This window comes from Macaca nemestrina, chromosome 8 (assembly GCF_043159975.1).
Source record: "Macaca nemestrina isolate mMacNem1 chromosome 8, mMacNem.hap1, whole genome shotgun sequence".
In the NCBI taxonomy this organism is placed as follows: Eukaryota; Metazoa; Chordata; class Mammalia; order Primates; family Cercopithecidae; genus Macaca; species Macaca nemestrina.
In genome coordinates, this window is record NC_092132.1 from 36,152,109 (window position 1) to 36,176,784 (window position 24,676).

The 24,676-nt window shown below is 37.6% G+C and overlaps 2 protein-coding genes across 3 annotated transcripts in view; one reads left to right on the forward strand and one right to left on the reverse strand.

The window, feature by feature from the left end:
* Window positions 1-492: 492 nt before the first annotated feature.
* LOC105475974 (ENY2 transcription and export complex 2 subunit) lies at window positions 493-10,088 on the reverse strand. 2 transcript variants are annotated; one of them, XM_071067909.1, is made up of 5 exons: window positions 9,958-10,088; window positions 8,164-8,240; window positions 5,013-5,083; window positions 3,809-3,883; window positions 493-753 (listed from the first exon to the last, which is right to left on the reverse strand). In XM_071067909.1, exons 2-5 carry the CDS (start codon window positions 8,229-8,231, stop codon window positions 677-679), a joined length of 291 nt encoding a protein of 96 aa, XP_070924010.1. In that variant the 5' UTR covers window positions 8,232-8,240; window positions 9,958-10,088; the 3' UTR covers window positions 493-676. The 2 variants fall into 2 exon arrangements, with proteins under 2 accessions (XP_070924010.1, XP_070924009.1); XM_071067908.1 differs by having other exon boundaries at window positions 9,886-10,039.
* Window positions 10,089-10,209: 121 nt separating this feature from the next.
* The window catches only part of LOC105475975 (NudC domain containing 1), a 96,903-nt gene continuing 82,436 nt past the window's right edge, over window positions 10,210-24,676 (forward strand). Inside the window, exons 1-2 of the mRNA XM_011731524.3 lie at window positions 10,210-10,467; window positions 22,371-22,525. Coding sequence (XP_011729826.2) covers window positions 10,350-10,467; window positions 22,371-22,525 — 273 coding nt within the window. The 5' untranslated portion in view covers window positions 10,210-10,349. The remainder of the gene's footprint in view (window positions 10,468-22,370; window positions 22,526-24,676) is intronic.

Here is a 24,676-nt window from a genome sequence, read left to right on the forward strand (position 1 = left end):
CAATCCTGATGTCAGGATAAAGCTAATGGGTGGAGATTACTTCCCATTAAGTTCTTTCTTGACCTTAGTATGTGGGGATGCAATTTAAAGATTCTGCATTCAAAGTTCGGATGAGTAGAGTATGTGGAAGGAGCTTGATATGGAGTCAACTTGCAAATGTTCTCTTCCATTAGATGGTAAATTCTTTGAAGCATAAGGAAGGCACATAAAGATGAGTACGACCCAGTCCTAACCCTCAGAGTTTATAAACAATACGAATAAGACAACTGTAGTACAAGATGGGGCATTACAATTTATAAAATATTATGGGGACTCAAAAGAGGAATACACCATATGCAGTCAGAAAAGGTTGCTTACTTCTCAGCTGTTAACACAGAGAACTGTACATACTAAATACTTACACTACATTAATTGCTCTTGCTCTCAACAAATTTGGTGAATTAGTAATAAAGACAAAGTCCCATTCATTTCAAAATCCAAGCAAACTTCAAACTCATTCATGAGATATTTATTAAAATAACACATTTAGGGAAAAAAATCAATACAATGTATACATCATTACTGAAAACTGTATACCATCATACAAAAAAGGATTTTATTTTGGGAAATTGTTTTCTAATTTATGGCAAGTTTTACTTTCAGAAATAAAACCACAACAACACAATCTAATTCAATCTTAAAGGCTGGCATGCTGAGCAAGGAATGTTCTTATTCTTTGTAGGAGCTCCTTCTTTACACTGTCAGGTACCAGGGCTGAAAAACAAAAATAAAAAAATAAGAGTAAGAAGGTTCCAATTAATACATGTCACTTTAAGATCTGACATTTTGCTCAGGGTAAACAACATAAGAATTTCATAAATAACCCTCATGGTCAATTAAAAAAGTAGGTAAAGTTATCTGACAAAGAAAAGTGTCTTCTTGCAATTCATTATTTTAAATGAACTATCCAATGCCTAAATGCACTGCATGTTGATGAAAGAAAACAGGAGAAAATTCTTTTAAACTAGGAGTAAAGAAGACCATTTTTAAATACAGAGGCTATAACAGATGGATGAATTTGATTAAAACACAGTAACAACTTATGCTTAATGAAAAATCACCATAAGCAAGGCCAAGAGGAAATGTTCTTACAGAAAAGGGCTGATCTTTCTACTATACAGTTGTTTCACACCAACAAGGAAAAGTTTAAAAGGCTAACAGAAACGTGAGCAAAAGAGATGAAGAAAAGGAGAGTTCTTGAACACAAAAGTGTCTGAATCTCAAGAGAGAAAGGAAATTAAAACCACATTCATATAGCGTATTTTACCAATCACAGGAAAAAATACAAAGGTCAATAATATACTGTGTTGGTTGGGTACGATGGCTTATGCCTGTAATCCCAGCAGTCTGGAAGGTTGAGGCAGGAGGACTGCCTGAGTACAGGAGTTCAAGACCAGCCTGGGCAACATGACAAAACCTGTCTCCACAAAAAATAAAATTAGTGGAGCATGGTAGTGTGTGTCTGTGGTCTCAGCTACTTGGGAGGCTGAGGCAGAAGGATCACTTAAGCCTGGGAGGTCGGGGCCAGTAAGCCATGATCATGCCATTGCACTCCATCCTATCTCAAAAAAAAAAAAAAAAAAAAAGGTATATATATTTTTACATATATAAAAGCATACATATATTTAAGTATATATATACATAAAATATACAAACATATAAGTATATACATAAGTAAAAATATATATATATGTATACATACACACTGTGTTGGCAATACTGTGTTGGCAAGACTACGGGAGCACTCTTATATTAGCTGGAGTATAAACTGGCATATGTTTTAGAAGGTAATCTGTATTTTACTGAAATAATACATTTATATACACTCCAAGCTAGTAAAAATCCAAAATATTACAACTGTTATACGCTATACTTGTGACCCATTTGACTATTATCTATTCAAAATATTAAACCATAAATGCAAAAAAAAAAAAAAGGGAGGGGGGGCAGTTAACTACAACTTCTAATGTATTTACTCGTGTTCCGGGGAAATGGAAAACTTCAGATACAGTATCTCCATAAAAAAATTATACAAATCAAATAAGGCAGATATTATTCTTTATAAACTGTTTAAGCCAACCCACAAATCAAGACTACATAATTACTTCAAGTCCACTGAAAATGTAATCAATATGTATACTAAAAATAATTTTAATAAAAATTACGATGATTGAGAACAGGATCAGTCAGTTGCCTTGAAATAAGATGGGACTATAAAGGAATACCATGAGGTAGGTTTTGGTGGTGAGGGAACTATTTATTCTGTATCCTGACTGGTAGCTACATGAACCTATACATATGTATAAAGTTCACAGAACTGTGCACTATAAAAACGGCAATTTTACTGTATTAAAAAATATGTCTACTTTTAACAACACTAAGAAGACTAAAAACATAAATTAAAACATCTATTTTTACTTCTCTTTTATTTGCTCATTATCTAGCAGGGAGCTACAAGACATTGAAATAGCCAAGGTTTAAGTATTAAAGGAGAAGCAAAGGGTAGTTTCTAACTTGTATAGCTGGTTCCTAAATAATGTTAACAGACTAAGTGTAAGTCACAGAAGAAAACAAACAAAAAAAAGAATTTAGAGAAACTTAAAAATATAAATTCATAAGGGGAACAATAATTATTATTATTATTTTTTTTTTTGAGACGGAGTCTCGCTCTGTCGCTCAGGCTGGAGTGCAGTGGCCGGATCTCAGCTCACTCCAAGTGCCGCCTCCCGGGTTTACGCCATTCTCCTGCCTCAGCTTCCCGAGTAGCTGGGACTACAGGTGCCCGCCACCTTGCCCGGCTACTTTTTTGTATTTTTTTAGTAGAGACGGGGTTTCACCGTGTTAGCCAGGATGGTCTTGATCTCCTGACCTCGTGATCCACCCGTCTCGGCCTCCCAAAGTGCTGGGATTACAGGCTTGAGCCACTGCACCCGGCCAATTATTTTCAATAATTATTTTTTCCTTTCCCTGAGACATACTTGAAGAAAAAGTCACGTTTTCCAGTTGTAAACAGGCCTAAAGAGATGGCTGAAAAGAACCATGGGATTCTGTAGCTTATTCCCAGCAGAGAAGAGTTCAAAAATTCATGTTCTGTAGTAATAATTTTCAAACTTATTTACTTTTTACACTTAAATTCTTTTCACAATTTCTGTGTGACAAACCAACTTGGACCATCTAATTTATCTTCCAGTTACAACTCCTTTATCAAACTAAATGAAAATAATGTAGTTATATCTAAGATAACAATGATGTAGGTCCTGACATTTACTACACATCATCAGTTTTAATATAATATTTCCTATCTTAACTTTGCCTTCCGTAAACAAGGCATTAAAGGGTGAACTTAAGTAGACAGACCTTCGTTAATTTTTAATAAGGAGATAGAGGAGCGATGACTCAGGGGTTGGAATAAGACTTTGAATTATTAAATATTTAAGTAGAGTCATGCCACATCTGATAAAGTTTATAAATCCTAGCTTCATGTAATATTTGATGCTACAGAATCCCGTATTTTAAAAATTATTTGTTTTAACAACTGTATCAACTTGCACTGGTGCACCATCCTAGAGTGCAAGAACACTGAAACCTAGTATCTCATGTGTTACTCCCAGACTATGCTAGGAGGCAGGTAGGCAATTTTAACTCTTTACAAGAGGCAATGTAGGTAGCGCTTTTCCTTAAAAACAGAAAGAAAATCTGAATCAGCAAGGGATTTAAAAAAAAATCACGTCTGCAGCATGTTTCCTTTAAAACACTCTGTATTCCTTACCTCTGCCTTTTGGAGTGATTTCAGCCACCAAGTCATCAACAGTAACGTGTTCTAGTCCTTTTTCTTTAATTACCTCTTATGCAAAAGCAAAAAACAAATCATATCATTTAAAATCATTATCTGTAAGAAAGATTTTCATAGAGGAAGGGTTAAGATCATGTTTTTAGAGTGTAGACTGGTTCTTTTAAAAAAAGGACACTGAAAATTTAGTTCAACCTTACAAACATATCAAATATTCTTTAGATCTAAAAGATAAAAGTCTGTTCATAAGTCTGGGCTAAATAACCTGCAACTTAATACGTAATTGTGACACTTAAAATAAATGTAAACTGTAATATTCAAATCTAACATCTGTAAAATGCTGAAAACTTGTGTTATAATTAATATTTACTAGATCTCTACAAGGTGCTTTACAACATTTAATATTCACAATGATCTAATGGGCTAGGCATTTTCCCACTTTACAGGTGAGGCAACTGAGGCTTAAAGATTAAATAAGTCATCCAGCCCTGAGTTGAAATCCAGCTCTATTCTTCCAGTGATGAAAATCTATATGACCTTAAAGTCTATGCTTTTACTAATTTGTCGCATTGCCTTCTTACAGTTAACATATAAATAGTTTATTATTTTTATTTGTAGAAACTATTACAATACAATGGGGATTCATTAAAAATATCCAATTCCATTATATCAAAAGCTGAGACAGAAAGGAGGCTCCCCTTAGTGACATGCGTAATCTATCAAATGGTATCATCAACAATACCCAGTAATTTAATAAGCTTCCCTTCTACTTTTTTTTAAGTGCATTCTAAGAGGTTTCATAGATGAATTTTTCAAATTTTCACTGTTAAAGACAGGAGAGAGATAATTTCTATAAGTCTGCCAATCCTAAAGTGTTCCATTTGTTAAGTTAAAACACAAGAAACAATAAAGTTGCTGAAAGACATGAGATTCCATATTCTGATACTAGAGAAAATCTTAAGTGCTTATGTTTCACTTGTTTTAACAGAAACAGATAAAATTTCTAAAAATTGGGAATTGGGTCTACATATGCCACCGAGAAGAGGAAACCATTACAGGATTACATTCCATATTTGTTTAAAATCATGCTTGAGTACTCAATATACCTTAAAATAAGCAACCCCCAAACCAATCCTGATCAGAAAAAATGGGATTAGTTTATCTTCCAAATGAAACTGATTACCTTTACAGTGTGCCTTCAACTGATCCTTCCAGCCACATTCAATTAATTTAGCTCTCAGCAACTCTTTGAGGCTGTTGAAAAAGAAGTATTTTCAAACTGAACAATGTATAACATCTTAGACAGCAATGCGTAAAACAAAGCTTCAGTGTTCAACTAAAAATTCCCTGCCTTCCAGTTACAAAACTTTAACTGTGGCCTAATCTTGGGTCTATTGCTAAATAGTCCTTTGATCTTATGCAAGTACTTAAATTCTGGGCCTTTCATTTCATCTGGGTCTCATTTAATGAGTAAAATTAAATGAAGTGGAGAGGCTAAAATACTTTTCAAGGATCTCTATTCTTTGGCCACGTTACATACTTTCTACTGTACTCTACCAACAGGAATATCATGGGTCTTGTACAACATCTAGAGAGTATTAACTGAACTTGGAGCAGCTGCACCTCTGAAATCTTCAAATTCCAAAATCCATTCTTTAACCTCAACTTCTTATCCTTTAGCTCTCCTATTTCCCCCATTACCTTTAACTTCACAGGCTACCCCCTTCTTTGATCTCTGTCTATCAGGCCCTTCTAAACTACAAAACGACAATGGTATTTCATTGACTGTAAGACTGTTGTTCCCCCCACATTTTAATGATTCAGTAATTAGCATGCCCCTCATAATTTAATTGGCAGTGTTTTCTTTTTCTCAATGGCAAAAATGTGGCAGTGTATATGCAACTAATGGCATCACAGGTGCAATCAAATATTTTCTTATTCTTTTGCCATACCTACTTTTACAAATCTTCAATCCTCAACCTAAATCATTTAACTTCTCAGCTTAAAAACGTCACATCCCAAACAAATTCTCTTTCCCTGCAAACCACTTTTACTATCCCTAGACATCCACTATGTGACATTCTCATCTTGATATTTAATTAGGTCTTTCAACCTAATAGGGCCAAAATTCAACTTTTGATTCTCTACCACTTCATCCTGTTTGTTCTTCTTCTGAGAATGGTAATTCCATTCTTCTGGTTTCTCAGACTAGGAATCTCTGTAGTATCCTTCTGCTCAGCTGCCTTGTTGACACTACACATCCTATCTATGAGAAAATCCTATTGGGTTCAATTTAAAACATACACCTAGAATTCACCTTTCTCACTATCTCTGCCATTACTACCCTAGTTCAAGCCATCATCTCTTCTCTAGAATATTACCATAGCATTCTAGGTTGTCTCCCTGCTTCTTCCCTTGTACACTTAGTTCTCCTGCTGCTCAAAAACCTTCAGTGCCTTCCCAATATACTCAGAATAAAACTCTGAGACTTTATTACAGCCCACATGATCCTTCATGATCTGCCTTCTCCTCAGCTATGCCACTGACTTTATCTCCACTCTCCCTCACCCAATTTACTCAGTCTCCCTAGCATCCCTGCGCTCCTCAAAAATGAAAGGCAAGTTCCTATCTCAGGAACTTAAGAGTCCCTGCTCTCCCTCATATCCTTCTGATTTCTTTTTTCTTCTTTTTTTTTGAGACAGAGTTTCACTCTTGTGGCCCAGGCTGGAGTGAAGTGGCACGATCTCAGCTCACTGCAACCTCTGCCTCCAAGTTCAAGCGATTCGTCTGCCTCAGCCTCCCGAGTAGCTGGGACTACAGCCTACCATCATGCAAGGCTAATTTTTGTATTTTTAGTAGAGATGGGATTTCACCATGTTAGCCAGGATGGTCTCAATCTCCTGACCTCATGATCCACCAGCCTTGGCTTCCCAAAGTGCTGGGATTATAGGCGTGAGCCACCGCACCAGCCTCCTTCTGATTTCTTCTTTGTTTTTTTCTATCTAAAATATTACACCTCTTTATTTTCTGTTTTATTGTTCCTCTAGTGCTCATCACCATCTGACATACTACACATTTTTATCTGTCTCCTCCCATTAGAATGCAAGCTCCATGAAAACACAGACTCCATTTCTGTCCACTACTGTTACCTCCAACACCTTAACAGGACATGGCACATGATAGAAACTCAGTAACTTGAAGCTGCATGAATGAAAAAACAAACAAAAAAACAACACACAATCCGTATTCCTTAAAAGCAGTGCTATCCTCTAAAGCTACCCAAGGCAGTTACAGATGCCTCTTTCCTCATTTTGAGGGTTGCTGTTTCTACACTTTATTAAAATTCTAAGATATCCTTTCCATTTTTGGAGTTTTCCATTTTCAACCCTATATAATCTTCTACCTCATTTTTCTGCCATCTATCTTGTCCCCTTCAAGTCCAAGTTCCGTTTCAACAGAGTAAGATTCCTAAAGAGTAAACATGATCTAGTTTTTCCCTTTCTTAAAACCTTTTAATGACTCCCATGATCCAAAAATAAAGTCAGCAACAGATGTACTTCTTATTATTATGTGAGCTCTTACCTGACCACCGTAATGCCCAGGTCGAGTTGAAAGATTCCTACTCTTCCTTATACATATTTGTCTTACTCACTTTATAACCCTGGCTCTGGGAGCCTTTCTTGATTCCTCAGCCCCTTCTTTGTACTTTTAAACCTGTTCATTCTGCAAATATTTACTTGGCCAATTATGAACCACACAAAAAATTAGATACTGGGTATATGATGTTTTTGGTGTTAACTTAGATTATACTGGAGGATACAAATAAGCCAAGTAGATTGTTAGAATACAGTGTTGATTAAATGCTATCATGGAACAAGGTATTTGGGACTTAAAAACATTCCTTGAAGACACAATATATAAATGAGACCTGATAGATGAGCTAGAATTAGCTCAAAAGAGAAGGAAGAGTGTTTCAGAGAGTGGAAAGAGCCCTTGCTGCTTCAAGGTTGAGAGCCTGGTAAATGAAGCTGGTTCCACAACGTTGTCTCCCTGTTAAAACCCAGGTAACATTATGTCTCCAATTGTAATTTAGGTACTTTTTCTTCTCTGTTAAATTAAGAGCCATTTCTTGCTCATCTTTCTACATCAACATTTCCCTCCAAGTCCTGCAATACTTAACACACCTAAATTATTTTTTCCAGATATTCGGAATAGAAACTTTTTATAATGTCAATTGTAATTCCTTCCAGTGACGTTTTATTTCTTGTTTAGATTCTTAGAAGTAACTATTAAAGATGGTAAAATGTAATTTACTAACACAATCTATTACTTACCGTTCTCTTTCTCCAGTTTCTATCAACTTTTGGTTAATCGCTGCTCTCATCTGCGCATCTTTGTTCATCTTGCTAACCTGGACATCAACATGTATTTTCAGATATAGAACATTTACAAAGCATTTTCTTCTAAATCCTCTAGGCAGGCATCCTAACATATTTGCCATTCTATCAACTGAAGGGGTGATACATTTCAAGTGTGTGAACAGTATCATTACTTTTCATTAAACACTTATGTGCTTGGCACTGGGCTAATGCTGTGGGGGTTTGCTTTTTTTTAAACATCACATTTAATTCCCAGAACGTATTGTTACATATTTATATTAATAACATAATCTGTATTTTACTGATGAGGAAACTGAGGCACAGAGATAGAAAGTGGAAAGGCAGATTTTGAACTCAAGTACTTTGACCCTAGGAGCTCCAAAACTGAACATAACTGCCGAACACTTCTGCACAGACTGCATCCAAAAATTGGGAGAAGTCATATAAACTAAATATCAAAAAAGATTAAACAGTATTAGTAAAAAAATAAAATTACCAGGCCGGGAGCAGTGGCTCACGCTTGTAATCCCAGCATTTTGGGAGGCCCAGGCAGGTGGATCACGAGGTCAGGAGTTCAAGACCAGCCTGACCAAGACGGTGAAACCCCGTCTCTACTAAAAACAGAAAAATTAGCTGGGCTTGGTGGCAGGCGTCTGTAATCCCAGCTACTCAGGAGGCTGAGGCAGGAAAATCGCTTGAACTCGGGAGGCAGAGGTTGCAGTGAGCCGAGATCGCGCCGCTGCACTCTAGCCTGGGTGACAGGGCTAGACTCCATCTCAAAAAAAAAAAAAAAAATTAATTAATTAAAAAAATAAAATTACTAGATAAGGCTCTAAGTGCTTTGCTTTACTCTTCATTAGGATGAACCCACAATTACAAGTGGTAAACGTAAGTGTGTGGATGTGTTTGTTTACACACACATTGCTGGTAGGATAAGGAGAAAACAAATCTGAAACTAATTCTTAACTTACAAAGTCCTCAATTTTCAGTAAAAAGAGACAACCCAAACCAAAATGATGTTAAAAGGAGAGGAAAGTTAGGTTTTGAAAGCATTCAAGCCACTTAAAAGTTTAAATAAAACTTGGTGTAAACTAACGTTTTCCCACCTAATCTGTCACTAACTTCAGATTACTTTTGTTGTCTTCCATCTGGCCTATTGAAAATTCAGACTGGCAATGAGTTTTCAGAGTTGATTTTTTTTTCTTTTTTGAGAGGAACAGGGAAAAGGAGAAGTTGAGTAAGAACTAGGAAATGCTTGCTTTTTTAATTGGAGGTTAACATTTTCAAAATAACTACAAGGTCTAGTCAGTACCATTCCTGGAATATTGAACTTGATCTCCTCTTGGCCCCTAAAATACGGATAGTGACCTTGGACAAGTCACTTAATTCTTAAAGGCCTCAGTTTTCTCACTGGTAAAACACGGGCGCTAGGGTATCCCTCCCAGTTCAGACATTCTTAGGGAAAATAGAACAGGGCGGAGACAGCGGGAGAGGCGGGAGGGGAGGAGCCAGAAAACAAAGCGAGGACTGGCTTCAGGCCAACTCCGGTAGCACGCCCTGTCGGAGAGCCCTACAGGCCCGCGAGCGCGGGTCGGGGACGCTAACGAAAGACAGTACATCGAAAGGAGCCTGGGCTGGGCCCGGGTCCCGGCCCTGAGGACCACAGGCATAGCTCACCACCATCACCGCGGGCGAGGGCCGTCCCTTCCCAGCGACGAAATGACCCTTGCGCTGACGACCGTTACCTACCACACTCTTCGGCTGCCCGGACTTAGACCCTCAGTAGCTCGGGCACCTAAGCACACAGAAAGCTAGAACACGCATTTCCGGGGCGGGGTCTCGCCACCCTGCCTATAATGTGAGAATTTAACCAGCGCGGGCCGCCTCCTGGTCGCTAGGGCCTCTGGGTAAGATAGTTCAGACCTTGCCGTCGCGCGGGCGGTAAGTACCAGGAGAACTACATAGCCCAGCATGCAACAACCTCAACTTTTTCACGGACACTACATTTCCCAGAAGGCAGTTCGCACCGCAGTGTTTTCTGGGATGGGAACCACGCTGCTTCCCAGTCTCTGTGCGAGGCGTGAAGCGCGGACCTTTCAACAAGGGCTTTATTAATTCTCACGCTGCGACCCTGGAAAGCGATGGAGGTGGCGGCTAATTGCTCCCTACGAGTGAAGAGACCTCTGTTGGATCCCCGCTTCGAGGGTTACAAGCTCTCTCTTGAGCCGCTGCCTTGTTACCAGCTGGAGCTTGACGCAGGTGGGAAGCGGCAGCGCCTTTAGTACTCAGTTCCTTTCCCCTTTCGGTTGCCTCTGGCCCGACCCTTCCCGCAATTTCTTTCTTTCTGACGGGCAAGCGAAGCCACCGTGGCCTTCCTCACGGCCGGTCCGGCTTGGGTGGACTCACGGAGGCCGCTGCTTCTGGGGAATGATGCCCATCCCAGAACCTGGTGGGAGCCGCCTTTGCGCGCTCTTCGGTAACGGGACCCTGGGCCCCCTCCGCTCAGCAGCCCAGCCTCTGAGGACTGAGAGCTGAGGGCTGAGGGCTGGCGTGCGGTTGCTGCCTGGGGCCCTGGCCGCTGTGTGTTCACAGCCTGGCTCCTGTTTCGGGGGACGCTGAGAACGTTCCTTCCTCCTGGAGCTTCCCTTGTGAACGTGTGCGTTGAGAAACCACACCTCCTTGGAGGACCCACAGCTCCTGTTTCCTCTGACCGAGAGCCGTTTCTTAGAAGAGAAACTACATTCCAGTCATAGCATTTTTAATTACTCAGTTCCTGGCACATTAAGAACTCTGTGGTAGAGAACGGCTCTAGAAGATAGTGAGGAAAAGTCGATTTACTCCCACGCTGCTACTCCTTGTTTTATCTGTAGCGGGGTAGAATATCCTTACTCTTGTTTTTACAACTTAACGGTGTCGTCGTTGTGATGGAACCCAGAGATTTGCATTTTAAAATACACACCCCTGCTGATTCTGAGGCATGTTTTCAGAGGTCACGCTTTGAGAAGCAGTGATCTGCAGTTAATTATAATAACAAACATTTAAGTGTAAAACAAGTTTTTGCTAATTGATTTATTAAATTCAGCACTATTTACTGAGTGCATGTTTTGTGTTACGTGCTGATGATATCAACATGAGCAAGACACCTTCCATAAGAGGACTATTAACTCGTTAGGAAGAAAATTGTAAACAGATAATTGTAAAACAATATGGGAAGGCAGTGATAGGGATATGTACAAAATACAATGATAGTACTTGAACATCTTTCCTAAACTAGCTTGGGGATCTGGGAAGGCTTCTTGGAGGAGTTAATATCTAAGTTGAGCTTTGAAGGGTAGGTAAGAGTTGACTAGGATGAGAGAGGATAAGCTTGATTTTTCTTTTTATTTGCTTCCTTTTCCTCTTTGCCACCGTGTTTCTTCCAGTCACCCCATGTGTCAGTAGATGGTATCACCATGTTTAGTTAGCTAGTGCGTTGGAAAGTGAAGCCAAAACTCAGTGTCTCAAAACAAGAAGCCGTTATTATTGCTCAGAAGTCTACGGGTCTGTCAGCTGAGTGGTTCTTCTAGTCCTAGTTGGGCTCATTGATGCATCTTTGTTCAGTAATGGATCTGCTAGGAAGCTCTGCTCATTTGGCTGGATTTCCTCATATGTTTGGAGGGTGGGGGTAGGGCCTCAGACTATAGGCTGGTTTAAGATTCTTTCACATGGTCTCTTCTTGACTCTTCTCCTTGTGGTCTCTTATCCTTTAGCCGACTAGCCCAGCTTGGTTCCAACAGACACTTGTGCTGGAGTCATTTGGGGTTTCTCTCTTTTAGCCACTGTCTACTTGGTAGCAAGTCTGGTCAACTCCACATTTTGATATCTCCAGGCCTCCACCCTAGTCCAAATCAGAGTTATCTCTTACCTGAACTGTAGTAGCCTCCTGACTAGCCTTCCTGCCTTCACTTTTGGGTTTCGTCATTGCATTCTCCATAAGAGAGTATTTATTGGCCTTTTAAATTTATCTTGATTTGTTGTCTGTTTCCTCCACTAGACTATGAGTTCCTTGAAAACAGTGATGTTTTCCTTTTGCTCACTACCCTGTATCTAGTGCTTGGCACATAGTGGGTACTCAATAAATTGAGTATATGAAGAAGAGAAGAAATTGTTGAGGGCATTCCATTCATGGGAAAGTATGAGGAAAGGAAAATAATTAATAGGTTGTATGCTGGATATCCTTGCATTCTTACATTGCTGGAGCAAAACGTCTGGGAAAGTGAGAGGAGATAGATCAGTGACTGCCCTGTTTGCCTTTTTATTTCCGGTCATTCAGTGTTTCCCTGACATCTTTGTATTGAGCCATTATAATATAAAACTCAGCTGCCATAGTTCTGTCAACTTTTCTGTTTACTAGGTGGAGATGTTTCTTAAAAACTATCATGTACTCACCCATCTTTTCATAAACAAAAGGATATTTTAACACCAAAAAAGCAGGAAGCAAAATCTCACAATAAACAATCCATTGAATACTTTAGAAAAAACTCACAAAGTTGTCCTTATTCTATACTCATTTCATCAGCGTTAATCTTAGATTCTGTGTTTGGGACGTACAACTGGAGGATATCAGGTGCCATTTGAACATTTTTTTTTTTTTTTTTTGAGGCTGAGTTTTGCTCTGTTGCCCAGGCTGGACTGCAGTGGTGTGATCTCGGCTCACTGCAACCTCTGCCTCCCAGGTTCAGGCGATTCTCCTGCCTCACCCTCCCGAGTAGTTGGGATTACAGGCTCCTGCCACCATGCCCAGCTAATTTTTTTGTTTGTTTGTTTTTGTTTTGTTTTGTTTGTTTTTTGAGATGGAGTCTCACTCTGTCGCCCAGGCTGGAGTGCAGTGGCACGATCTCAGCTCACTTTAAACTCTGCTTTCTGGGTTCAAGCAGTCCTTTGCCTCAGCCTTTGGAGTAGCTGGGATTACAAGTGCCTGCCACCAAGCCCAGCTAATTTTTGTATTTTTAGTAGAGACGGAGTTTTACCATCTTGGCCAAGCTGGTCTTGAACTCCTGACCTCGCGATCCACCTACCTCAGCCTCCCAAAGTGCTGGGACTACAGGCCTGAGCCACTGCTCCTGACTGATTTTTTTTTCTCTTTGAAGTTCCGGGGTACATGTGCAGGATGTGCAGGTTTGGTACATAGGTAAGTGGTGTGCTGCACCTAATACCATCACCTAGGTATTAAGCCCAGCATGCATTAGCTATTTTTCCTAATGCTCTCCCTCCCCCTGCCACATCCTCTGACAGGCCCCAGTGTATGTTGTTCCCCTCCCTGTGTCCATGTGATCTGATTGTTCAGCTCTCACTTACAAGTGAGAACATGTGGTGTTTTGTTTTCTGTTCCTTCATTAGTTTGCTGAGGACAGTGGCTTCCAGCTCCATCCATGTCCCTGTTTAGGATATGATTGTTTTCCTTTTTATGGCTGCATAGTATTCCATGGTATATGTGTACCATATTTTAAGTAAAAGGGCCTTTTACTTAAGATTTGGGAGTTGAGAAGCTTACCTCAGACTCTGTGGAGATTGAGTTTGGAAGATGAGAGTACTGCAGACAGCAAATAGCAGGCTTTTGCAATAGTTCACATGGTGAGTTTTTCGTTAAGAATTACTTGAGGATGGTGAAAAAGAGATTATTTATTTTAAAAACTGTCATTTCTAGAGATAGTGAAGCATAATTGAGGAGCTCCTGATAATTTGATTTCTTTTATTCTAACTGAAGGAGTTCACTTTAGTTCCGCAAACCTTTGATGGGCACCTTGGCTACAACAAACACTGCATTTAAGATGTAAAGATAACATGGTCTCTGGTGTCAAGAACTTGATGCAATGAAGCTTATTCTCTTGTCTTAAATAATGTTATTAAGTTGTAGCAAAATTTCCTTTGCTACATTAAGCAGTAAATGTCACTGTCTTTCTGTTCCAAAGAACTAAACAAAAAACTTATTTTTAATCAAATTGTAATTGCCTTTTGATCTGGCAGTTCCCTTCCTAGGCATTTATAAGCATCCTTTTCCTAGAACCTTCATTTAGTACATGTCTTTTTATATGTTTTTATATGTTTCCCACCTACATTTCATCTAGCTAATTCGTATTTCATTCTTTCATGTTGGCTTACATATTCCTCAGGGATTCCTTTCTTGGCTAGTTAGAATCTGCACTATAGAATCTGTACTATATGTTGTCATAGTAACCAGTACTTCATAGACTTTATCATATTTCGTAGCATCCAGTATGTTTTCTTTGCTAAGATTATTGATTTTGTATTGAAGGGTCCCGTGCCCATCATTTTCAATGCTTTATCTCCAGGGTTGGAGCATACCTGGTTAGTAGAAGATAAATTTGTCTTACAGATTAAACAACTTTATGAAGACATAATTGACAATAAACTACAAATTTAAAGTGTACAACTTAACAAGTTGTGATATATGTATACACCCGTGAAATCATCACCACAATCAAGATACTAAATTTAGCTGTCATCCCCAAAGTTTCCTCGTACCCTTCTGTAAACATCTCTCTGCTCCTTCTGCATTCTAGGTTGACAGTTCTTCTTTCAGTGCTTTAAAGTTAATAGCCTCAGTCTTCTTGCTTGTATTGTTTCTGATGAGAAGTCTCACATTACCCTATCTTTGTTGCTGTATACATAACATGCCTGTTTTCTTCTGTTTTAAGATTTTTCTCTTTTACATTGGTTTTTAGCAGTTTGGTAATATTGTGCCCAGCTGTGGTTTTCTTTATGATTCTTACATTTGGGGTTTGTTGGGCTATAAACTGTGAACATATAGTTTTTGTCAAGATCAATGGCAATATTTTGGCCATTATTTCTTCCAATTTTTTCCCCCTGTTCTCTCCTTTGAAGACTCCAATTACACATTTTTAGATCACAGAAGTTGGCCTCAGCTCATGAATGCCCCTTTCATTTTTTCTTTATACTTTTTTTCTGTTTTATTGCCAGTAATTTCCATTTTCATGCCTTTAGTTTATCTTTTTTTTTTCACAATATTAATCTCTTGTTAATCCCATCTGATATATTTTTCATCGTGGACATTGCAATATTCACATCTAGAAGTTTGACTTAAATCTTTTGCATCATTTTTGCTTCTACTTATTTATTTTGAACATACATGGAGTACACTTGGCAGTAATTGTTTTTACATCTTGTTCTGTGAATTGTAGCTTCCATGTCAGTTTTATATTGGCTTCTATTGATTGGTAATTCTCTTCATTATGGATTTTGTTTTCTTTCCTCTTTGCATACCTGGTAATGTTTGAATGGATGCCAGACATTGTGAATTTTACCTTGTTAGATGCAGATTATTTTTGTATTTTTATAATGTTCTTGAGATTTTTTTTTTTTTCTGGGATGTAGTTGAGTTACTTGGAAACAGATTAATTCCATTGGCTCTTGCTGTTATGATTTGTTAGTCTGGTCAGGAGCAGTGCTCAGTCTAGAGTCATTTCCCACTACCGAGGTAAGACTTTCCTGTGTACAGAAATTAAGGGTTTTCTCCATTCTGCTTATTGGGAACAGTTATGTTCCCAATAAGTAGCCTTGTGTGAGTGCCCAGGATTTCTCATCAACCCTTTCAGATGGTTCTTTCTCTAGCCTGGGGTAGTCGCCTCAAACACATGCCATTAGTACTCTTGAGTACTTGAGGCAGACTCTCAGATCTCTGGGCTTCTCTCTGCATCTGTCTTTTCTCTGCTACACTGTCTCATGAACTATAGCTGCCTTGATCTCCCCAGGCAGCCCAGTTTCTTCAGCTCAGGGAGGTTGAAATCAACTCTACATACAAGTACTCTGTCCTTTTTCTTTCTACAGAGAAGTGGGAGGAAAAGCTAGTGAAGATTTACACTACAGTTAAAGGGAGGGAAAAGCCATGTAACCATTGTATTTATGTAAGGTTGACTATACATCACTTTCCCTTCTTTGTGCTGTGGTCTGGAAACTCCTCAAGGCAGTAAACTAGGTTGGTGGTAGGGCTAACCTCCTAAGTCTCCGTTGTTGCTTGATGTCTTATGTCTTGAAAACTGTTGTTTCATTTAACTGTCTGGTTTATTTCATCTTATTGGATGTTTCTGGTGGAGAGATAAATCTGGTTCCTATTCTTCCATCTTGGCTGCGAACAAAAGTTGTTCAATGTATATTTTTAAGTGAAAAAAGGATTTCTGTAGAATGATAGAGCTAGAAACGATTGAAAAGGGCTAATGAAGATAGTGAGAAATTGGATGTATAGATGGCCTTTTAAAGAACTTCGAGAAGAACATGTAGGGGAGAGCTCTGCTTTAGTGGCCAGGCAGAGAAAAGGAAACCTTTTTTATTTGTTTATTTTGCGAGTGGGGAAGTTTCAGCATATGTGAGTGGAGGGGAAACACCAGTGGAGACTAGGTAACTTCTGGCAGGAGGAAATTGAATCATAAACACCTGTGTGGGAATTAGCCTTGGATGGGAGAAAAGGAACAGGGAAATCAATGCTTAATCTTATGTGCCATGCATTGATAGTAAATGCCTTGCATATTTCAATTGAAGCTTGTCAATGCTCTTGTATAATTAGTATTACTAGCCTTTATTATAGATAAGGAAATGGGCAATAAGATGAGCTAACTTAACCAAGCTGTTCATCAGTGGCAAAGCTGACCCTAAAGCTCATGCTTTTTCTAATGATCTTTGTGGTCACTCTGGCCTTTTTCTTTCTTCAGAGCAGGGGGAAGAAAAGCTGGTGAAGATTTGCACTACAGTTAGAGTAAAGGGAGGGAAAAGCCACGCAACCATTGTATTTATGTAGAGTTGACTATAAAACTCCTCTCTACCTTTATGGAGGAAAAGATGGGGAAGATAGCCACATGAATGTGTTACCAGAGAAGTATTGCATAAAATAATTTTATGGGAGCAGTGCTGTTAATCTGGTCCTCCCGTGTTCTTTAAGTCTCGCTTTAGAATTTGTGGACTTGTACTTTTACTTTTTTACACCTTCAAAAACAAATAGCAAGCTCAGTAACTAGGTGAAAAGAAGACTTATTGAATTGATTCTAGAAGATAAGTGGTCCACGACGTGACCTTTGTAAGTTAATGTTCTTTGCCTCTCTCTTCTCCCTTTTTAAAAATTATTATACTTTGCCTACGTAAATATTAGACTGCATCATATTTAACTGGTGTCAAAGAGTTAAATATTGGCAGTATCATGTGGTTCGAGTAATAGAGTATTTTGAGAAGCCAAGAAACAGTAATGAATATCATTGTTAGCACCATTAGTGCAGGAGACAGGTCTTTTTATTCAGGAGACAGGTCTATTTTATTCACCTGTGTGTGCCCAATGCCAACCACAATGCCTGGTACATGTAGTAGATAGTCAATAAATAATTTATGAATGAAAAACTATAGGTCTTTGAGGTCCCATGAGACTTTGTGGTTTTCACATGAAAAACTAGGTTTTGAGGTTCGGTAAGGATTTGGGCAAATGTTAAGGGAGACTCTCTTCTTGTGAGGCCTTAAGTTCTTTTTAGAAGACTAATCCATATTGGATTTTTCAGCAAAGCTCTTTTATTTTCAATGCAAGATATCATTAAATAATAAAAATATTTACTACACTGGCTTCTCTGTAAAAAGTTCCTCTTCTTCAACCCTTACAAAGATCTATGCAGAGATGAAAGCCTCGCTGCGCCCTACTTCTTTTTTTTGGGAGAACTCTGCAAAAGAGCTCTGCCAGTAGCTAAGAACTGTCACATTCTGGAGACTGCTTTTCTACTTTCAGTTGCTCTGCGTCCAACTTTTATAAACAAGATAATTGATGTGGTCATCATCATGTGATAACTTTTCCTTTCTCATTTAGGGCTGGAGTGGTGTCCTTTTTCTGTGCCCTACAGGGCTTTTACAAAATAGCATGTAATGTGGCCTAGACTCACATCTGTGTCTTAATAACATATAAATTATCTTGTTGGAATGAAACAATCATGAAGTGTTGTAATAAGGCAGATGTTTAAGAAGCCTCCAGGTGGTTCAGGATTGCCTGGAGGTCTTTGCACAGATATGAAGAAAATGTGTTTGTTGTATCATTGTCTAATATTACTGCTTCAGGCCCTTTTGTTACCATGCACATTTCCTGCAGTATCTAGTTTCATCCACACAGTGGTGCTAGAAAACCAAGAAATGATGATTGTTTTCCTCCTAATCAGTAGAATACATATTTCTAACTGTTCCTTGTAAATAAGTTGTGTTATATGTTTCCTCAACCTCTATCAAATCTATCATAATTAGGATTTTTACCTGTGAAATGTTTCCATCATCTCTCAACCAGATTGCAGTAGCTTTCTAGTGGATCTTCCTGGATTTACCCTGCTTTATTTCAATTTGTTTTCCATATTATAGTTATAAGTACTTCTTTATAAACTCAAATCTGAACTTTACTCTCCTGCTTAAAAACCGTTAATGAATTCTTTTAAATTGAATTTGTCAACAAAAATAAATACAGGCTGTTCATAATCCAGTTCTTGCCGAGTTTTCGTTTATTGCAACCTTTCCTGTACAAGTGCCCTTGTTGCTCTGCATTTCAGCGAGTGTGGCCTTCTTTGAACAGTGTGGACGTCTTTGTGTTCTTTGAACCCAAGTTTTTCTTCCTACTTTTTACAGATTTTCCTTCTGTCTGGAATCAGTAGAGTTGTGGGTGTGCATGTATATACATGTATTTTTTATTTTAAAAATATATTAAATTGATACATAATTATGGGATTTTGTGTTATATTTTGATACATGCATACAGTGTGTAATGATCAAATCAATATTTAGGGTGTTCATCACCTTCAGTATTTACCATTTCTTTGTGTTGGGGACATTTGAAATCTTCTAGCTATTTTGGTACTCGCTGTTTTGAAATATACAATATATTGCTGTTAACCGTAGTCACCCAACTGAGCTGTCAAACGTGAGAACTTAATCCTTTTAATTGTATGTTCGTACCCATTAAGCAACCTCCCTTCATCCCGCCACCCCTATCTTTCCCAGCCTCTGGTAACTATCTTTCTACTCTCCCCGTCCATGAAATCCACTTTTTTAGCTGCATATATGATGCCTTTCTGTACCTGGTTTATTTTATTTATTTATTTATTTATTTATTTATTTATTTATTTTTGAGATGAAGTCTCGCTGTGTCCCAGGCTGGAGTGCAGCGGCGTGATCTCGGCTCAGTGCAATCTCCGCCTCCTGGGTTCAAGCGATTCTCATGCCTCAGCCTCCCCAGTAGTTGGAATTACAGGCATGCACTGTCACACCCAGCTAATATGGTTTTCATATTTTAGTAGAGACGGGGTTTCACCATGTTGGCCAGGATGGTCTCGATCTCCTGACCTCGTGATCCACCTGCCTTGGCCTCCCAAAGTGCTGGGATTACCGGCCTGAGCCACGGTACCCGGCCCTGTGCCTGGTTTATTTCATTTAACTTAATGACTTCCAGTTCTATCTGTGTTGCTGCAAATGACAGAATTTCATTCTTTTTTATGGCTGAATGGTATCTCAGTGTGTGTATATACTACATTTTCTTTCTCTCTTCATCCTTTGATGACCACTTAGGTTTCCTCTATGTCTTGGCTTTTGTAAATAGTGCTGAAGTAATCGTGAAAGTGCGGATATTCCTTTGATATACTATCTTTTGTTTTGATAAATATTCATTTGTGGGAGTGCCGATTGTGGTATAGTAGTTATAGTTTTAGTTTTTTGAGAAATCTCTTTACTGTTTTCCATGATGGCTGTACTAATTTATGTTCCCACTGACAGATTATGCATTCCCTTTTTCTCTGTGTCCTTGCCAGCATTTGTTACTTTTTTTTTTGTATTTTTTTGAAAATAGCCATTCTAACTAGAGGAAGATGATATCTCATTGTGATTTCGATTTGCATTTCCTCAATAATTAGTGATGTTGAGCATTTTTGCATATGCCTGTTGGCTATATATATATATTCTTTTGAGAAATGTGTATTAAGATCTTTGCCCTCTTTATACTGGGATTTTTTTTTTTTTTTTGCTTCAACAGCAAAAAAAGTTTTTCATTCCTTATAACTGAATAGTTTGCAAATATTTTCTCCCATTCTATAGGTTGTCTCTTCACTAGGTTGTTTCTTTTGCTGTGCGAAGGTTTTTGTTTTGTTTTATTTTTTGGTTAAGTATAATCCCATTTGTCTTTTTGTTTTTCTTGCCTATGCTTTTGAGGTCTTAACCATAAAATTTTTGCATAGACCTATATCCTGAAGCATTTCTTCTCTGTTTTCTTTTGGTATTTTTATAGTTTTTGAGTTGATTTTTGCATATGGTGAGATTTTATTTTTATTTTAATTTTATTCTTCTGCTATGGATATCCAGTTTTCACACCATTTATTGAAGAAGGTATCCGTTTCCCAGTATGTGTTTTCACACCATTTATTGAAGAAGGTATCCTTTTCCTAGTGTGTGTTCTTTGCACCTTTGTCAAAAATCAGTTGGCTATAAGTACATGGATTTATTTCTGAATTCTCTATTCTGTTCCAGTGACCTGTATGTTTGTTTTTATACCAGCACTATGCTGTTTTGGTTATTATTGCTTTGTAGTATATTTTGAAATCAGTTAGTATGATGCCTCCAAATTTGTTCTTTTTGCTCAGTATTACCTTGGCTATTTGGGGTCTTTTGTGGTTCCATACAAATTTTAGGATTGCTTTTTTCCTTCCTGTGAAGAATGTTATTGGTATTTTGATAGGGATTGCATTGAATGTATAGATTGCTTCGAGTAGTATGGTCATTTTAACAATACTAATTTTTCTGATCCATGAGCATGAGATGTCTGTTTGTGTCCTTTTCAATTTCTTTCATCAATGTTTTGTAGTTTTCTTACAGAAGTCTTTCACCTTCTTGGTTAAAATACTTTTCCTTAAGTTAATTCTTTCTTATCTTTTATATCTTGGCTCAAACCTTGGAAAGCTTTCATTAATCTCCGCAAGTAGAACTCTTACATTATGTGTTCTCATGTTACCCAGTGATGATTATTTATCACAATTTAATTATATAAAATTTATTTCATAAAAAATGTATACAATTTATATGATTATTTGACTAATGCCCATTTCCTCACTGTATCATAAGTGCTAATCGGCAAGATTCCATTCTTGGCTCATCACTGTGTCTTTGATGCCTATTGAAATTTTATTTATTTATTTTTAAATTTTTATTAGTTGCTGTATAAATGAATATAAGTCAGGCAGGACTCAAAGTGGTATTGGAAGTAGGAACCGGTGAGAATTTGGGGGAAGAAGAAAACAGTTGCAATCAGAATACAGTAAAATGAGTTTTATATTAGGGAAGAAGAAAACAGTTGTAATCAGAATACAGTAAAATGAGTTTTATATTAGGGTAGGATATTGGCCCAGCATAATCCATTTATATGTTTCCTGTTGAGGCAGAAATTAAATCCAGATCAGGAGCAGTTCTGAGCCATAAAAGTTTCCATCTTCATGAAAGGGCAGGAGGAGTGAGAGGAAGAGATCACATTTGCTAGATTTAAACTTAGGGAAGCAGCTAATGCTTAAGTGAAGAAATCCCTGTTCTCTAAGCAGGAGATCTTGTATCTAGTCCAACTGTGATACTGTTTTGCTCTGTACCCTTGGAAAAGATGTAGTATAACGTTGGAGAAGTCATTATTTGTGTTTACATTTATTTATATAACTGTATAATGAGATTTTAAAAGTTAATTTCTTAAGGTGTATTAAAATGAATGAGATAATAGTATATAAAAACATTTTTAAAGTATATAAACATTTCATAAATTGGGCTTAACATTTTCCTGGAAATGGGAGATTCTTCATTTTAGAATTTCTATTCTTTTTATTCAAAATTATTAGAGGTGCCTAAAAGAGGGTCATGACATAAAATGCCCTATTTCCTGTGGCCACTGTATTGTAAGTCTTGTAAGGACATGGGACTGTATCAGTTTTACTTACTGTTTATCCTCTGTACACAGTACCCAGAAATTATCTTTGAAAGAATCATATACTGAATTGTCCTGAAGGCCTTTGTGACTGGCATTCTGTGGTTTCTTTGCCTTCTAGGCATTCTACAGAAGGAAACTATCTGAGGCAAAACTCTTGATGTTTATGTTTGCTTTCCTTGTATTTCAGCTGTGGCAGAGGTAAAACTTCGAGATGATCAATATACACTGGAACACATGCATGCTTTTGGAATGTATAATTACCTGCACTGTGATTCATGGTATCAAGACAGTGTCTACTATATTGATACCCTTGGAAGAATTATGAATTTAACAGTAATGCTGGTAAGAGAAACATGTATGTAGTAATAAATATATGTATGTAATATTAAGCAAATTTGATAATTAAGTTTCCCTTTTGAATCTAATATCCAGAGAAGTGAGGTGCACATACTTGTAGTATATGGAATCCTATCTATGTAATACTCCATTTCTTATTTCAATTTTAATTTTTCTCTTTGATCTTGTTATCTACACTTACCTCCACTCTCACCATTGGGCAACAACTCTCATGTATTTTATATATTATTAATACTGATGTAACTGTGTGAGGTATTGTCCCCAACTATAATGGTGAATTTGCTTTTGTTTTAGTTTTTACTTTATGTTTTCTTTAACTATCTTAATTTGTACAAACATTTAGGATTGTTTTGTTTGTACTGAATTGATTCTTTTAGCATTATAAAGTGTCTCTGTTTATCTCTAGGTTCTGTGAATAATTTTTGTCTTGAAATCTTCTTTGGTATTAATACAGTTATTTCTGGCTTTTTGTAAATTAGTATTTTTCTTCTATCCATTTTCTATTTATCAGTGCTCTTGTTTTTAAAGTATGTGTCATAAAGAGCATTTGGTTGGCTCTTATTTTTTCCATATGACAATCTCTCTCTTAATTGGAGGGCTTACATTTATACTTAATTTAATCTAGTTCCTGATATTCTTGGGTTGATATTACCATCTTGTTCTTCTCATTATGCCCTGTTTGTTCTTTGTTTCTTGGTGTCTCTGTTCCTACTTTTTTGCGGGAGGAATTAATCACAGTTTTTCTTTTTTAAAAAATGTCTTTAGAACTCGATTTAATTTCCTCCTTTGGCTTTTTATTTAAACCTGTTTGTATTATTTTTTAAATGGTTGATACAGAGATTATAGTGTTTTCCTTGACTTACCACAGTCTGCCTCTAATTAGTATTCTTTTACTTTAAAAACAATGTGAAAACCTTACAACAATATAATTCCTTTCACTTACCCTCTCACTGTTTGAGCTAATTTTATCGTATGTTTTACCCCTTCGTATGTTGGAAACTCCACAATACATTGTTAATATATTTGCTTCAAACAGCCAATAATCTGTTAATAGCTTCCTAAGTACTCTATTCCGTCTAGCCCTCCTGTGCATTGCATCTACAGAGTAGTCTATCTAATTTGCGTGTTTATTACTATCACTTGCTGAAATTCTTTTAATATTTCCTTCATGGCAAAATCCATGTTTTTAATATGTAATTTAAAAATAGGCAATGTGTTCATGTAATTTAAAAAACAAAAAAGTTTTCAAAGGTATTTAGTGGAGCCTCTTTGATCCCATCTTTTATCTATCCTGTCTCCAGTGTCCATTATATCCCCTGCAATTTCTTTACTGGTTTTGTGTGTCTTTCCAGAGGTGGTAGGTTGTTTGTTGTTGTTTTTTGCAAGTATAAACACAAAATGATATATATGCTTAAAATAAACTTTTCATCTTTGCATATACGTTTATATGCCAAGTTTTCTCCAACCTTGCCTTACAGCACTTTGTATACTGCATTCTAGCCATACTAAACTCTTGCAATTCCTGAGACATGCGCTGTATCCTATTTCTTCTGGTCCTTTTCTCATCGATTAACTATCTGGAGCATACTTTTAATTCAGTGTCAGTCTACCTTGCAATCTTTACTTAAGTCCCAGGTAACCATTTTGTCATCTAGCATGCTTGCCCTGACATCTTACCTCTATTCCCCCAGGAATATTCACACCATTGGCTCTCAAATATACATGTGCTATGAATTTCATCTAGTCTAGAGGTTGATACGCTTTTTTGCACAAGGCAAGCTAATTTAGGCTTTGTGGGCCAGACAGTCTCTTGTTGCTCGCTTTTGCTGTTGTAGTGTGAAATCAGCCATAGATGTTTATACGCAAATGAATGTGGCTGTGTTTCAATTAACTAACCTTTATTAACAAAAACAAAATGGGCAGGAATTGGCTTGTGGACTGTAGTTTACCAACCCCTGGACGAGGCCATGGGTTCTAGCACCCAGCAGAAGACTTGATCAATATATTTGTTGAATGGATAATAGCTGTGTAAAGTTCGTTGTTACTGTTGGGAGTTGGCTTTGCATTCTGAATAGGATCTTCCTCCTGTTACTTCTAATCCAAGTATTTGTATGAGTTCTGTATTGGCAATGCAGT